General features: G+C 39.9%; 1 protein-coding gene across 1 annotated transcript in view; it reads left to right on the top strand.

The window, feature by feature from the left end:
• Hfm1 (HFM1, ATP dependent DNA helicase homolog) overlaps positions 1-16,908 on the top strand; it is an 83,024-nt gene that overhangs the window by 21,192 nt on the left and 44,924 nt on the right. The window contains exons 13-21 of the mRNA XM_026785336.1: positions 948-1,148; positions 1,231-1,319; positions 3,922-3,965; positions 4,322-4,423; positions 4,779-4,924; positions 6,861-6,955; positions 7,609-7,742; positions 11,246-11,293; positions 13,064-13,144. Coding sequence (XP_026641137.1) covers positions 948-1,148; positions 1,231-1,319; positions 3,922-3,965; positions 4,322-4,423; positions 4,779-4,924; positions 6,861-6,955; positions 7,609-7,742; positions 11,246-11,293; positions 13,064-13,144 — 940 coding nt within the window. The remainder of the gene's footprint in view (positions 1-947; positions 1,149-1,230; positions 1,320-3,921; positions 3,966-4,321; positions 4,424-4,778; positions 4,925-6,860; positions 6,956-7,608; positions 7,743-11,245; positions 11,294-13,063; positions 13,145-16,908) is intronic.

The raw sequence follows: 16,908 nt of genomic DNA, 5'->3' as shown, positions 1-16,908 counted from the left end.
CCTTTGCCTCTGAATATTGGGATTAAAGGCACATGCCACCATGCCCCAGACAGTTTTGACTTATACAAAAAGAATAAACTTGAAATGTATAGAATATTCTTCTATATCTACATGTGTATCAGCCTGTTTTCTGTGGCTGTAACAAAATACCTAACGCTGGACAGTTGATTTTTTAAAAGAAGCTTATTTTTCTCATAGTTAGGAAAAATAAGACTTTAAGGCTGAGTGACCTCATTTGTTCAGCCTGGTGACTGCCCTCCTGGCTGCCTCGTAATGTGACAAATGGCTCATAATGAGCCAAAGAGATCCAGGGTCAGACTTGCTCTTTGGTCTGAACCTCTAGCCTCACGGGTGCTAGGGAAGTACTCTGCCCTGATTCAGTACATTGTCTCACCCTGCAGCTCAGGCAGGCCTTAAATTTTATAGTTTTCCTACCACAGCCACACACATTGCTGGGATTTCCGGCCTGCAGCACCGGAGTTAACTAGACTCACCCTTTTCTAACAGGACTTCCTCTGTAAGACCAACATCCCTCTTCTCTAGGGGTGGCATCCACAGTGATGTAATCACCTTGCAGTAGGTTTTATTTTTAAAGATTCTCTCTCTATATTGTTGCTACAGTGGGACCAGGCTTCTAACATATAAACCCTTGGAAACATGTACAAAGTACATCTTTACCATAGCATCATGGAATCATTATAAATAGTTTTGTTTTACCTGTAAACATTCCCATGTTATCAAATATTCTTTACTTTTTGTGGTTTTACTTTTACATATTTATTTAACCTACTAATACAGTGTCATTTCCCTTTCTCTGTTATAAACAGTGCTGAAGTTAATATATCTTTGAAAATACTCATACTTATTTCCTTAGCATAATATGGAGTAAAATAACTAAGTGAAAGGCTAGTTTCAACTTTCAGGAGACATTGCTTCTGTTTCCCCAGATCGCAGAGTGGCTTTCGGATGGCGAGAGACCCGCCGTGTGTCTGAAAATGGATGAGAGCCACAGACCCGTGAAACTTCAGAAAGTGGTGCTGGGCTTTCCCTGCGGCAGTAGCCAAACGGAATTTAAGTTTGACTTAGCCCTCAACTATAAAGTGTACAATGTGATACGAACTTACTCCGATCAGAAGCCCACACTTGTGGTATGGATTATTAGTTGCTGGTTTTGTGTGTGATGTTCAGTTTTTAACTTGATTGATACAGAATTCACTAATTTATTTCCAGTTTTGTGCAACAAGGAAAGGTGTGCAGCAGGCTGCTTCTGTTCTTGTGAAAGACGCTAAATTTATTATCTCCATGGGACAGAAACTCAGGTTTGCACTTTAATTTGTTCTCGGAAGTGGGAGGACTTCTGGGGATCACTTAGGGGAGATGAGAAAGTGCCTCATCCTTAACCCTGGGCAGGGTACTTGATATTTTCAAGCCTAGGATTCTGACCCGCACAGTAAAAATAGTAGTGGCTTTACAGATTGGGGGAGAAAGTGTAGAAGGAGAATGAACACCAAAAGCACAGGTCTAAGGAAAAGAGGCCGTGGGTAGTTGTAGGTAGTTTGGAGCCCTTTGCTTGTAGGGAGAGCACACCGTGTTCAAGTTGTGCTGTCCCCTGTAGTCAGAAGTAAGATGTGGCCACTTAGAAACTCGTCTCCTTGTCCAAACGCTGATTCTGAAAGCAGTGTTGGAAGATGTGTGGAATTGTTGTGCTATGGGAGACTCATTTGCATAGACGCTGTCTTCTCAGGCAAACCATTCCTGTCCTTAGGAATCCATCTGGGAGACGGAAATGTGCAGGCTGTAGGCTCCCGTAGTGTGGGGCCACAGACCTCCTCTCTGTCACCGCACGCAGCGTCTCGAACAGGAGCATTTCCTCTTCTTACCTCATTACTTAAGGAAAGTTTCCTTGACTCTTTTCTTCTCTCTCCCACCACATTTAATCTTTATTTTTTTTTTCGGCTTTGAAGGTTTTCAGCAGTGAAGTGCCAGAATTGGAAGGAGTGTGACATTAGAGACACAAACATAAATTGCACACTCCACTTCCACCTCTGACGAGCCAGCGAGCCGTCTCTCTCAACTTCAGTTTATGAAGCTTTCTCTTTTCTTTCCTTTCTGCATGAGACTATTTTCAGCACTGGAGATGACTCCTAGGGCTTTGTTCACATAGGCAGGCAGGCTGGCAGGGGTTACATGCCCAGTCTTCCAGCTTCAATTCTTTTACTTTACTTTGGAAACAGAGTCTGACTATGAAGCCCTGACTGGCCTCAAGTTTGCAGCCTTGCCTCAGCCCCCTGAGTGCTGGAATTACAGCATGTATCACCATCTGGGATCAGTTACTTCAGTATCTTAACCAGTCTCAGTATGAGTATAGACTACCTTATAATAATTTGATAGTTACATATGGCAAAGTTTCTACAGATCCTGTCTGTAGTACAGTTCATGTCGCTAGTAACACGGCGTGTCTTCTTGCCTCCTCTTCATTCTGTTGTGAATCCGTAAAGAAAATCGTGACTGAGAAAATCGTACCTCATAGTTTTATATCTGCAGTAAGGAAATAGAAAACAACATGGGGTTTCTTAGATGTGCTCAAGAGCCAAGCTTACCAACCGTCCACATCCTTGAGAGTACCTAGAATTCCTTTCCAAAATTACCAAACCTCTTTAAGGACTTCCTCCTGCCCTTTAGTTTTCTTTACATAGTAGAAATGTCCTTAGGAATATATGCCATTGGCAGAGACGCATGCAATGCAATAAAAAGTTTGCTGTTTTTTTGTTTCACTTGCTAATGATGTAGCAGCTTTAAAAGTTGCCCTTTTCCCCATCTCTTTGACACTCGGAATTGAAGTAGAGCCTGTGAAAGCTGCGCGGGCTTTATTGCTGACAGCCTCCCCAGCCCTATCTTTGCTTTTACTTTGTAGCACAGGCAGTGCTTGTGCTTGCGGTCCTTCTGCCTCCATCTTCTGTTGTGATTGGAGGTTGCTCTCCCACCCGCCAGTTCCCGAATAACCGCTCAGAGGCTCAATATTACTTTTAAATTCTTGGCTGATGGCTCTGGCTTATTATTAGCTAGCTCTTAGATTTAAATTAACCCATATTTTTAATCTATGTTTTGCCACATGATTTGTGACATGTTACCTCATTTTCTGCATGTCTTGCTTCCTCTGTAGCTGGCTGGCATTTCTAAGACTCCACCCTTCTTCTCCTGTATATCTCTGCCAGAATTTCCCACCTGACTCTGTCCTGCATTGCCATAGGCCAAAGAAGCTTTATTTATCATCTAATGGGGCAACACATATTCACAATGTACAGAAAGACATCCCACAGCTGTCACCAAGACTGGCTTGAAGCTTCTTATTTCCTGCAGGCATTATTAGACAAATTACAGAGTAGCTTTCTTGTTCTGATCCCATGCACACAGTAATCATTTGCATTGGTTTTTTTCAAATGTGGAAAAATGAGAGAATTTTTTCTAAATTTTTGGTTTAGAAGTGAGTTTAAATGTTAAGAGCTAATACATTCTGAATAGGAAAGCTAGACTTTCTATGCTTTCCCTGTTGGTATACGTTCATTAGGGCGTTTTCTATAGTGTGTTCTGTCTCTATTCCTCCTCCCTTCCCACTTCTCCTTGACATGGCCCCTGCCTTTTAAAGCTAGCTTTCAGTACTTCCCACTGCTACAGAGTAGCTGCCAGTACTCAGGGGATTCCCTTACTACTGGAAGCGTGCCAGGACAAACTCGTAAAAAGTATATGGGTAAAGTTTTCCTTTAATAAATCTTGTCAGAACTTGTGGTTCTTGTTTGTTTGTTGTTTAAAGATAGCTTTCAGATGATGGCATTGTGAAGGTTATTTATTTTTAAAATAATAGACTATTTCAGATTTTTCTAATGTTACAGGGAATAACTTAATAATTTTGTATTTTAAAAGGTTACAGAAGTCTGCATATTCTATAAGGGATTCGAAACTTAAAGGTAGGTTTAAAGACAGTTTTCTTTTTGTTCTGGAAACTGAACTTGGAGCCCTTAGATGTGTCAGGCCAAACATTCTACCACAGAACCACACCTCCAACCTAGAGATAACTGAATAGCATGTTTAAGTATAGATAGTCAGGTCAGTGCTGGCGAAGTGAGAGCAGTGGCTGTCGGGTGTGTTCCTGCTGCAGATGTCGTGGTGTGTAGTGTCAGCTATCACCATGCTGGGATGGGTGTGAAGTGGGGCTGCCGGGTGTGTTCCTGCTGCAGATGTCGTGGTGTATGGTGTCGGTTACCACTGTGCTGGGATGGGTGTGAAGTGGGAGCAGTGGCTGACGGGTGTGTTCCTGCTGCAGATGTCGTGGTGTATGGTGTCGGCTACCACCATGCTGGGTTGGAGCTGTCCGATAGGAAACTGGTTGAAGAACTGTTTACTTCTGGAGATCTCCCAGTTCTTTGTAAGTAAAACATTTCTTGCATATATTAAAATGTTTTGGAAAATTATTCTTAAGAGGAAAAGCTTAAGTGTTCTGATGAATTTCTTCCAAGAACTGAAAAAGAGCTGTGAATGCAGGTATCACACCAACCTCCTTGGCAAAGTTAATGCTTATCATTTAGTTGAATATGGTGCAATTTGAAAAGATCTTATTAGCTATTTTATTTTTAGGGTACATTATTATTTTAGATTATAAAGTCCTGTATTCCTTTTTCTAAATTTAGTTTTTATTCCATTTATATCAGTATATCTTTTATAATAAAACACCATCCTAGGATAATAAAATTATATCACTTGATTATTCTCTAATCTGCTAGTTACCACGAGCACTCTTGCCATGGGGGTGAACTTGCCGGCTCACCTGGTAGTTATAAAGTCTACCATGCACTACACTGGAGGCATGTTTGAGGAGTACAGCGAGACAGACATCCTGCAGATGATCGGGAGAGCTGGCAGACCTCAGGTGAGGGGTAATCGCTTTCTCTTTTTAACATTCTAAGTATAGCAAAGAAAGGGGGTTGTCTGTTTTTAATTTGCATCTTATAAATAATGTAATTTAAAAGTCAGATTTAATTGAGGAATGAACAAGACTCATTCACTGAGATTAGAAGAGTTTAAGTGCTCTTGCTATTCCGACCCTGTCTGAACTTCTCTGTTTTTGTAGTAGTGATTATCAATCACTGCCCTCCCTCACTTGTGAAGGACCCTTTATTTCCCTCCAAGTCACTCTCAGGTGTTTGCAAACCAAGCCAGCGGTTATTATTTTTTTTTTATTGATTTTTATTGAGAGGTACATGTTTCTCTGCTCCCCTCTGTGTCTCTCCCCTCCTCTTCAGCACCCCCCACAATGTCCCCATGCTCCCAGTTTACTCAGGAGATCTTGTCTTTTTCTACTTGTTTTTTTAAAGGCTTGTTTATTTATTATGTATACAGTGTTCTGTCTGCTTGTATGCCTGCAGGACAGAAGAGGGCATCAGAACTATTTATCAGTGGTTGTGAACCACCCATGTGGTTGCTGGGAATTTAACTCAGGACCTCTGGAAAAGCAGCCAGTGCTCTCAACCTCTGAGCCATCTCTCCAGCCCCCCTAAACTACTCTCTGAATGTAGATGGATGGATGTGTGAGTGAGTGTACTGGTAAAGGAAATGTTGGGGTTTTGTTGTTGTTGTTGTTTTTGTTTTTCGAGACAGGGTTTCTCTGTAGCTTTGGTTCCTGTCCTGGAACTAGCTTGTAGACCAGGCTGGCCTCAAACTCACGGGGATCCACCTGCCTCTGCCTCCCGAGTGCTGGGATTAAAGGTGTGCGCCACCACCGTCTGGCTACTGGTAAAGGAATGTTAAAAGGCTTTTTTTCATCTTATTTTTATTCTGAATAAGGATGTTTTTGTGTCTATTTTAGAAACTGGATCTCTGTGTGTAGCCTAGACTGAACTCAGACTTGCCATCTTTTGTCTCACCTCCTAAGTGCTGGTCTGGCATTTGGGGGCAGTTTTTCCTTGTGAAGGATTATTGTACATTACAGAACATGGGCCATCCCAGGGTTGTAGCTCTAAATGCTACAGTTCAAAGTCTGCCAATATTTATCTCAAAATATGTTTGACAAGTGCTTGAATGGAGTCCTTCATTTAGATGCTATAAGAAAATCCTGGAAAAATATCTTTTTCAAAGTATCAAAATGTTATTTACACAAGTTTTTAATTTTAGAGGAAAAATTAAATATATCAAATTATGTGGTGTCCTAGTTAGGGTTACTATTGCTGTGATAAAACACCATGACCAAACGCAGCTTGGTGCGGAAAGGGTGGATTGGGCCCACGCTTCCCCATCACTGTCCGTCATCGAGGAGGAGTCAGGGCAGGAACTGGGGGCAGGGGCTGATGCAGAGGCTGTGGAGCGGGGCTGCTTACTGGTTTTCTCAGCTTGCTTTCCTATAGAACCCAGAACCACCACTGCCCAGGGATGGCACCACTCACAGGGAGCTGGACCCTCCCACATCAATCACTGAATAAGAAAATGCCCTGCAGGATTGCCTACGGCCCAGTCTTACGGAGGTGTTTTCCTAGAGGAGGTACCCACCTCTCGGATGACTTAGCTTCGTGCTAGCTTGTGACATGGAACTCGTCAGCAAATATGGAAACTATACTAAATCTTAAGTTTTTATTTCAGCTTACAAGATTTGACATTCACATTGTCAAAATTATGTTCCATTGAAACAAAAGTGGAATTTGCAGTTATACTCTTGGGCGTTTTTTAATTAAACTTTTTGTAAATATTAAAGTTCAGAAGCAGATTTTAGTCCTTTTGGCCTGCTAAGGCCAGGAACCATTCCGTGTGAAATGTAAGTTTGGGGAAAGGTTGGCCCTGTAGTGTGTTCTCGTCTTTACTGACCTCTGTTGCAGTTTGACACGACAGCTACTGCAGTTATCATGACCCGGTTAAGCACAAGAGAGAAGTACGTTCAGATGTTAGCGTGCAATGACACCGTAGAAAGCAGGTAACAAAGAACAGTTCAGAAAGAAAATTAAACTAATAGGACTTGTTGTTTCCTTTACTATCTGGGAAGGATTTCGTTGTGGAGTTTTCTAAGGCTGTTTTCTTGAAATAATCTTAACAATTTACCTATAAAGCATGTCATTTAAGGAATTAAATAGTTTTATTTATTGACAACATAGTTTTATTTGTTGTTGGTTTTTAGTACACAATAGTACATATCTTTGTTATAAAGTCCTAATAGGTAATAAGGTCTTGCTAATTATCATTCTTTTATAACTTAAGAGTATTAAATTTGCAATCACTCACTTTTAATAAGAGAAATATTTTCACACCTTAAACTTTGTTTTATAATGAGAGAATATGAGTGTCTGGGACAGTTTTCAGTATGTCGTAAGTGCGCCTCTTTGGGGAAAATCAGACATAATTCACAACCACACTACTATCACCGTGCTGACTTATTATACAAAAATGTATCTTCTAGAACTATGAAATAAGGAGAAATCTCAGATTTTTAAGATGTTGAACTGACTTTTTTAAGATTTCCTCCTATATTTTTGAAAATTACTTTTATGAATTATTAAAGTAGCAACTAGTATATATTATATATTATTAAAGTTTAAAAAGTAAGTTTTATGTTTTTGAAATTCATGTTAGTTTGCACAGACATCTGATCGAGCATTTAAATGCAGAGATAGTGCTGCATACCATCACAGACGTGAACATTGCTTTGGACTGGATCCGGTCAACCCTCCTGTACATCAGAGCTCTGAAGAACCCGTCTCACTATGGTTCGTGACTTTGACCTCGAAATTCAATGACATTTTTCAGACCAACTGGGTTCTTATTCATACTATTAAAGAATAGATTATAGAAACTAATAAGCAACAGGAAAAATAGTTACCAGTCTCCAATGTGTTCAGAGGCAAGAGTGGACGAAAATGAGAACACACTGTCTGCTCTGTACCTATTCTTTTAATGTTTTAAAATGGACTTAATGAGAAAAAACCTTAAGTACCTAAACTAATTTGAAATAAGTTAAAGTTTTAAGTTCTGATTCTTTTTCATATTTAGCTGCTCTCTTGTTTTAAATTTGTAACTGTTAATTTTTCAATTTTAAGAACACAAAGCAAATAAGGTGTAATTTTATTTTCCATTTTTTAATGCAAGCCATGTCCCGTTGTACTAGTTTTCCAACAAATTACTTAAAACATAACTTCAAGGAACAGCCAGAATTTGTTATCATGCGCGTGTAAGAAGCCAAGAGTCAGCCAGTGTCGTCAACACACCTGTCAAGGCTGCGGTTGTTTGAAGGCTGTGGCAGGGCCTGAGGACTCTCACCTAAGAAGGCTGTCTCATGCAGCTCTTGGTTAGAGGCTTAGTTGTTTCTTGTGGACTTTTCCCGTATCTCTCTTCCTGCAAGATGAATAATACAAGACAGACTCGCTAAACAAAAACTGCCTTTCCTTATTTGTAGCCGTGGCCACACATTATCACTTATTTTAAAATAAGTTACTATTCCTGGCCACATGAAGGGAAGAAGGATTAAAGAATTCAACTTTTGGAGGCAAGAGTATCAAAATTCTTATGAACATTTTTAAAGAGATAAGTTCTTGCTTTGTAACCTGGCAAACTGCGAATCACAGAAATCTCCCGTCTTAGCTGCTCAACATTTAGAGCTGTGTGCCACTACCGTCGTCTGTGGATTATTCTCTGGTCTGCACTGCTCTTTGTAGTTCCCCCCATGTCTTGGAGGCTTTCTGATCAGTTGGCTTTTAGACCAGCGTATAAAGTGGGGCTCCTCTAGGAGCCATCGAGCTTTCTTACTCTTCTTCCCTCCCACTGCTCTCCCTGCCTCCACCTCCACCTGGTGCCGAGAGGTCACCTGATCCATCACCTTCTCCCACCATGCTAAGAGCTCTCCTGTCATGGTCTACCTTCATCTCACACACACACACACACACACACACACACACACACACACACACACACACACACACTCTCTCTCTCTCTCTCTCAAATTAGGGTAGACATGCTCGCACATGATATAAATGTAGTCTTGGGCTTTCTGAGCTGGGCTTACTTCACTTAGCATAGTGTCTCCAGCTCCATCCATTTTCTTGCAGATGTCATGATTTCATTTCTCTTTATGGGCAGAAAAACGCAGTGTATGGATTACTGTACTTTCTTTATCCATTCATCTGTTGATGAACATTCCGTTTCTTTCTGTTGTGATGAACACAGCAACGTACATGGACAAGCACGTGTCTCTGTGTAGTATGTTGGCTAAGAGTCTTTTGTGTATTACCTTGGAGTGGTAAAACTGGGTCATAACCTAACTCTGTTCTGCTTGTTTCTTAAATAAATACCTAAAGATTTGTTTCTTCTACTTACATATTTTTGTGTGTTTGTGTCTGTGTGAGTGCTCATGTACAGGTGGGTGGGGTGAGTGCTCCAGGTAGAAGAGAGCCTCCCACGTCCTCCTCTGCTACTCTCTCTAGCTGAACCTGCAGCTCCTGTTGTCTCAGATGGGTCATCCTCTGCCCCACCCCCTTAGAGGTGTGTTTATGGGCTTGTGGAGGATCTACAGGAGCTTGTCCTGTAGATACTGGGATCCGAATTCCAGTCCTCATGACTGAATAGCAAGCCTTTTTTTTTTGTTGTTGTTGTTGTTTTAGTTTGTTTCTGTTTCCCTGTGTAGTCCTGGCTGTCCTGGAACTCGCTCTGTAGATGTAGACCAAGCTGGCCTTGAATTCACAGACAGAGATCCTCCTGCCTCTGCCTCCCAGGTGCTGGGATTGAAGGTGTGCACCACCACTGCCCTGCCAGCAAGCTTTCCTAGCTGAGGACATTTCTCTAGCCTACCACCCCTTTTTTTGAGGAACTTCCACACTGACTTGGAAGCTTTTAAAAATAGCTAATAACATTCCTTGTTAGCTGTGTATTATTTCTGTGTTTGTGTATAGGGCATGGGTTGTGTGTGCTCATGAGTCCACATGCCCACAAAGCCCAGAAGAGGACATTAGATCCCCTGGAGCTAGAGTTACAGGCAGTTGTGAGCTGCTCATGTGGGTGCTGGGAACAAACTCAGACCCTCTGAGCTCTCAACAGCCCCATGTATCATTTCTAAGCCGTTCTAGTTGGTGAACATGTTCATCTGAAGACTTATCTGCTATTATCAACAATGCTTTTTCACATGTGTAAATTCGTTTGCATGCTAAATTCTTGGAAACGAAGTTTCTAGATCAGCGGGTACATGCATTTTAAAATGTAATAGCTGTTGCTAAGCTGTTGTCCTTAAGAGGTTACATGGTTGTGAGCAGTGACTGAGAGCACTTTTTTCCCACAACCCTGCAGGGTTTATCTTATATCTTTTCATCCATGTCATCCGATTCATTTGTGTCTTACCTGCACTTCCTTCTTCTCGTGAGCACTTCATTTTATACTGATTTTTATGTTGCATTATCACAGTAAAGGGCACAAATATTAGGCATGGAAGTCAATTAAATTATACACATATAGACACAGACACTGACATATAATCACAGTCCAGCTCAGTATATAGAATATTTGTTTTTTTTCCCTTATTATCTTCCTTCCTTCCTTTCTGCCTTCCTTCCTTCTTTTCTTCCTTCCCTTTTTTTTTTTCTTTTTCAATTCAGAGTTTCTCCATGTAACAGCTCTGGCTGTCCTGGAACTTGCTTTGTAGACCAGGCTGGCCTCAAACTCACAGAGATCCACCTGCCTCTGCCTCCTGAGTACTGGGATTAAAGGCATGCACCACTGCCCAGCATGTCTTCAGTTTCCTTAAATTCATAGTATTCATGAGATTGCTTCATATAATTGAGTCTCTTGGTAATAATTTTGTTATTATAACCTCAGTTATAGCAGTATCTCACAGTTCAGTCAACTGTTTTGTGGATGGAAATAGATCATTTCCAGATTTTGATGTACACCTACCTCAAGTGTACTTACCCCCACACAAATACACATGCACATAATTAAAAATAATAAAAGTAAAACTTTAAAACTGACTCTACATGTTTTTGTTGAAATATTGTATTTATGATTACTTAATACAGTTTTAAAAAAACAAAATAAAGCCAGTTGATATTGAAAAGATTTCAAAATAGTGGTTGTGTTCTATGAATAATTGAGCCTCTCTGAGCTCGTTAGATTGTGATTAGTCTATATGAAGTGTAGATGCTCTTCTTTATGTGAAGTTTAAATTGAACCTATAAAGATTAATTAAATACATTTCATTTTTTAAAATAAAGTTTCATGACTTATACAGGTTTTGTATCTGGATTGAACAAAGATGGAATCGAGGCAAAATTACAAGGTTAGATATATTTTCTTCTATTAGCTCTATATATTATATAAATTTTTAGGAAAAATGTCAGTTACTAAAGAAATACAGATATGTAAATTACTTTTAAAAGTAAACTTATCTGGATAAAAAATGTTGAATTGTTTGCTTTCCATCACAAACTTGGCATGTGTAGCTTTTCTACATTTGTTGAATAATTCTTTTAGAATATCTGCTTATATATATATATAATATAGTAACTTGGCTTATTTAGGCTTTGTCATTAAAATTATCCTGATCTTTAAAAACATTGCTAATAAACACTTTATTTTTCTTTCTAACCTTAATTTTAATTTAAAATATAATCCTAGATTTATTGTGGAGTTCTCATCCAAATCTGTGCAATATTTCCTTTTCAAATTTCAACTTTTTGAAATTTAACTTTAATATTTTATTATCTATCTTTAACTATAAAATTCAATAAGCACTTATAATTAAATATTAATGTCTTCATTGTGTTAATACTTTCAGTAAAAGCAATAAATTTTTGATCTACTAAAATATTTTAATTTGTTCTCTGAATATTTGTATATAAGAATAAAAATGCAGAGATAAGGATAAATAATAAATTGTCTCACTTGAAGAATAAACACGTTGCTGGGTGTGGTGTGTATACTTGTAATCCTGGTGCTCAAAAAGGTGCAGGAGGAGGACGGCAGGCATGAGCTCCAGACAGACCCTGTTTCACAGTAGAGAAGAGCCAGGATGGCATTTAACATGGCAGTAGTCACGTGTACTTATCATGCTGCTGTGAAAATGTATATTAAGTAGTTCTTTTATTCTCTGGCACCATTTTGTAATTGAAAATTTAAAATTAAATAATACATTAATGAGAATGATAATTGCACATAAGAAATCAGATAGGTAAAATTATATCTTTCTCTGTTCTGATAACTTGAGTGTTTAATTTTCTGTTAAGTTAGCAAATCACTGTTAATATTTGCCTTATTTTCCATTATCAGTTATACAGTGAGTTGTCTGTATAGAGGAGTATGCATTGTATACATTAATAAAAAGATATAGTTATAGGAGAGCAAAATAGTTTTTATTTCTCATTCATTGCAAAGCCCATGGACAATTTCCCTATAACAAAAGGTTGAAACATAATAAATTTTTTAATCAAAGTTTTTCATGCCATGGAAGCCTCTGAAAGTGTAGAGCTCCAGACCTGGGGGAAATTGCCCTCTTTTGCTGTCTGATGAAAGAAGTGGACATCTGTGATGTCACATGACTGAGTAAACAGCCGGCATCGTGTTGATAAGCATGGGAGAACATGCCCTGCTGTGCGTGCTTAGACTCTGCTTGGCCTCTCTGCAGTGTGAAGTCTCTTCCCTCAGACATGGAGTAGTCTCTGGAATGAAGGTTCTGTGAACGTCTCTGAGGGCAGAGCTGCTCTGTGACTCTGTGTGGGATGTCAGGGTAGCCGTTGTGAGACGTCTCAGTCATCCTTCGAAGGATGCTGGGCATAGTGTTTTCTGACAGTTCCCTTGGAGTCTCAGGTCTCAGGATGGACAGCGCCACAGGGTAGGCTACTTCCTAAATGATTATGATTCTTGGTCTGTAGCCTCTAAGAATTACAACAGAGGTTTTCTTACATATATTTCAAGGGTTTTTTTTTTCTTTTTAAAAGACTTCAGCTCTTCCAGAGCAGTTATGCTATAGCATACATATTTAATAGTAAATTCTATTTTCATGTCTTCCTTATTTTACTAACCTTAAAATGTGTTTTCTATAATTGAACAGAATTGTGTTTGAAGAATCTGAAAGATTTATCATCACTGGACTTAATAAAGATGGATGAAGATGTTTATTTCAAACCAACAGGTATTTTTTCTTATGATGTCATTGAGTTTAATGCTTGCTAAGACTAAAATTTAGACAGCAGTAAATAGACTATCATTATTTTTAGCTGTAAGGCGTCAGTTCATGTAAGTTCCTTTTGAAACTGCAACTTCCTGACACAGGACTGATCTACTGATTCTGGTGACTCCCAGCTGATGGTCTGAGTCTGTAGGCCAGTTATAACTAATAAATTCCTCTGCCCCTTGAGTGCACAGCCATGGATTATCTGAGTGGCATCGCCTTTCCCATCACACCGAGGGTCTGTGAGCTTTATGCCCCATGCTGGGAAACTCAGTAACTCCAGCCTTTCTCACTCTCTGTGGCCTTTGTCCTGCAGGCACAAGGCGGGACCTCTCTGCTTCTGGCAGTGCTTGCCTAAGGTGCACTGTGTGAGTTCACTGCAGCCTTGTTTCTAAAGACACACATGTACTTTGCACGGCTCATGATGTCACCCCATGACACACTTACACACAGCCTTAAAATACCCCAGATCTGAGACTGTTGTATGTTACACAATGTTTTATATGTACAAGATTTTATTCTTTTATAAAATAATTAAATTATGGAAAAGAAAGATTTTCAATATCTTGAAAAGGGGGAGGCTCCAGGAGGTCATGCCTATTTTATGCGAAAGTTCCAAGTCCTTCTCGCACAGGCTGTGTCTCTGTTTAAAGCCTTCAGTGTGCCAAGACACCACGTGTTCCTGAGCTCTCTCCCCTTCTCTGTCTCCTCTCAGCCTTTCTCTCTTGTTCTCAGCTTACTTTTGTTCAGTATTTAAGGAAAAGAATGAGGGGAAGTGTTTCACAGTTTTTAGGATTTAGATCTAGAACTGATTATGGAGGAAAATACTGACTTTATTATTCTAATTAATCATTGTAAGGAAAAGTGTATGGAAATTTTTTATGAAATTCAGAATCTATTTACTTTTGGCATTTATCCTTCTATTTTTAATGAATATTTTATGTATTTGTGGCCATTTCCTAGAAATGTGGAGTTTGTGTCATGCTTCATTTATAGTCAGTGTAATGTTAGAGTCTAAAACAGTTTGCTGCCAAGTCTCAGCCTTGTGTTTTAAACCTTTCTGTTACAAGGGAGAGGGCCCTTTGTTTGTCCTGCCCGCCCAACTAGCTTACACCCAAAATAACCACACAGAAACTGTATTCATTAAAACACTGCTTGGCCCATTAGCTCTAGTTTCTTATTGGCTAATTCTTACACCTTAATTTAACACATTTCTGTTAATGCGTGTATCGCCATGTGACTGTGACTTACTGGGAAGATTCTAACCCGCGTTCATCTCTGGCAGGAGATCCATGGTGTCTCTCTGACTCTGTTCTTCTTTCCAGCATTCAGTTCTGTCTTCTCCACCTACCTAAGTTCTGCCCTATCAGGCCCAAAGCAATTTCTTTATTCATTAGCCAATGAAAGCAACACATGAACAGAATGTCACTCTGTTGACATGCCAAAAATTCCCTTTTTCAGGAGAACCTGTGGCTCACATACACTCCTAACCGTTCCCTTGAAACCTGTGGCTCACATACACTCCTAACCGTTCCCTTGAAGCCAAGTGTGCTGCTGCTTTTTCCAGCTCCTTTCTGCATGTTTGTAAGGACTGGATTCTTTGAGATCTTCTGAACAATAATTAGATTTATTTCATTCTATCAGTTCCTCTTACCTGCTGCATTCATCCCCCTCCTCCTAACCTCCCTACTGTTTTATTTCCAAAACAAGTTATTCTGAAGCTCCAATTTAACTAAAAATATTGCTGAAGAATTGTAAGTAAGCCTGTTATTTTACAAATCTGATCCAAATTTTGAACTCCTTTAAATAGCCATAAAAGCTCCTTATGGCCCCTCTAGTTTATTATCTATCATTTCTTAATTTTAAAAATTAGGCAACATTTACCAAGCATTAGGCACTACAAACAAATTTTGAGGTATGTACTTTTGTCACTCAGTATATTAAGAAAAGTGCGCACTATCTTCTCCATGTGCAATGGAGACTCGGGCCAGGCCAGCTGCCCGGAGCTCATGATGATCATCAAGCCATAGCCTTTCTAAAGCAGCCACGGATAGTCGTCTTCATTCCTCTGCTTTGATAAATCTTGATTCTCCCTAAGATAATGGCTTTGTTTCCTCTCTGCCAGGTCATATTAATCACTTTAAAAGTCCTGCTTAAAACTCATATTTCCTATTAGGTTATCTCATACTGACCTGGATTTTGTTCTCTGTCTTACCTGTGGTTATATCTAAGGTTCATAGATTGTGTTTTCTACATTTTTGAGGGTATCTTCGCTCAGGGGTGCCATAACAAATAAAGCTTTCCTGAAGATCAGAGTGCAGAACTAAGCTACTAGATGCCGTAGAGGTCAGGTACTGATGGCATGCACGCACCTTTAATCCCAGCATTCGAGAAACAGAGGCAGCGGGATCTCGTGAGTTCAAGGCCACCTGGGCTGCATGAGATTGAATATATGTAAAAGAGAAACAGAGCTCAAACATGGGTGATCCCAGCACTTGGGATTCCACGCCTTTAATCCCAGCACTAGGGAGGTGAAGACAGGAGTGAGATGGCTGGGCAGAGAGAGGAATAGAAGGTGGGAGGAGACAGGAGCTCAGAGCAGTCTGAGGAGGCAGTCTGAGGACAGGATCGCCCCTTCTGTCTGAGCATTGATAGAGGTAAGAACTCTAGTGGCTGCCACTCTACTTCTCTGTCCTTCAGCTTTTACCCCTTCATAGCTGACTCTGAGTTTTTATTATTAATACCAGTTAGAATTCATGCAATACAAGGGTCATTACAAGCACACAGAGTCCACTAAGTAGGTGTTAAGGAAATACTTGTTTAACTGATTGATGTGGGATTTCCCTTGGTATGCTGTGATTACCATTGATAAATAAAGAAACTGATTTGGACCTACAGCAGAGCTATAAGAAAACAGAGCTGTGTGGGGAAAACTAAGCTGAATGCTGGGAGAGAGAAGGTGGGGTCAGAGAGAAGCCATGTAGCCCCGCCTGAGCCAGATGGAATGTTGTAGGAGCTGTGGGCTGCTTTCCTGCCACCCAGCTCCCAGCTGCCTGGTTAGCTTATGCCCTGAAATAACAACACACGAATTGTATTTTTTTAAACACTGCTTGGCCCATTAGCTCTAGCCCTTACAGGCTAATTCTCATATCCCGATCAACCCATCTCTAATAATCTGTGTAGCATCAGTCTTACCGGGAAAGATTCAGCATGTCTGACCTGGCACCTTGCTTCATGGTGTCTGGCTCTGAGAGGAGCTGCATGATTTCTGAGCTCGCTTCCTCTTCCTCCCAGCATTCTGTTCTGTTTACTCCGCCTATCTAAATTTTAACCTATCAGGGCCAAGGCAGTTTCTTTATTTAACCAATGACCTTCCTTCATCATTTCCACTTTTTCTGTTTAAACAAAAAGAAAAGGCTTTAACTTTAACATAGCAAAATTATATATAACAAAACAGTTATCAAGTAAAAATTACAATATTTATATCTATTTTATCTTTTTTCATAACTAAGGAAAACTATAACTATCTATATATTCTTTAACTCCATCAAAGACTCCAGAAGGATATAATATTAAATGAGAAGTAAGCAACTTACAAAACTCTAGAAATCACAGAGACATCTCGCTGCCTGGACAGTCACCCAAAGTTCCTCTGCACCATTGGGGCATCCAGCTTCGGCCTACAGTCCCATAGTTTCCAGCAGACATTTCCATGAAGCAGGAAA

This window comes from Microtus ochrogaster, linkage group LG1 (genome assembly GCF_000317375.1).
Source record: "Microtus ochrogaster isolate Prairie Vole_2 linkage group LG1, MicOch1.0, whole genome shotgun sequence".
Classification (NCBI taxonomy): domain Eukaryota; kingdom Metazoa; phylum Chordata; class Mammalia; order Rodentia; family Cricetidae; genus Microtus; species Microtus ochrogaster.
This window is presented reverse-complemented; position numbering and strand designations above follow the sequence as displayed.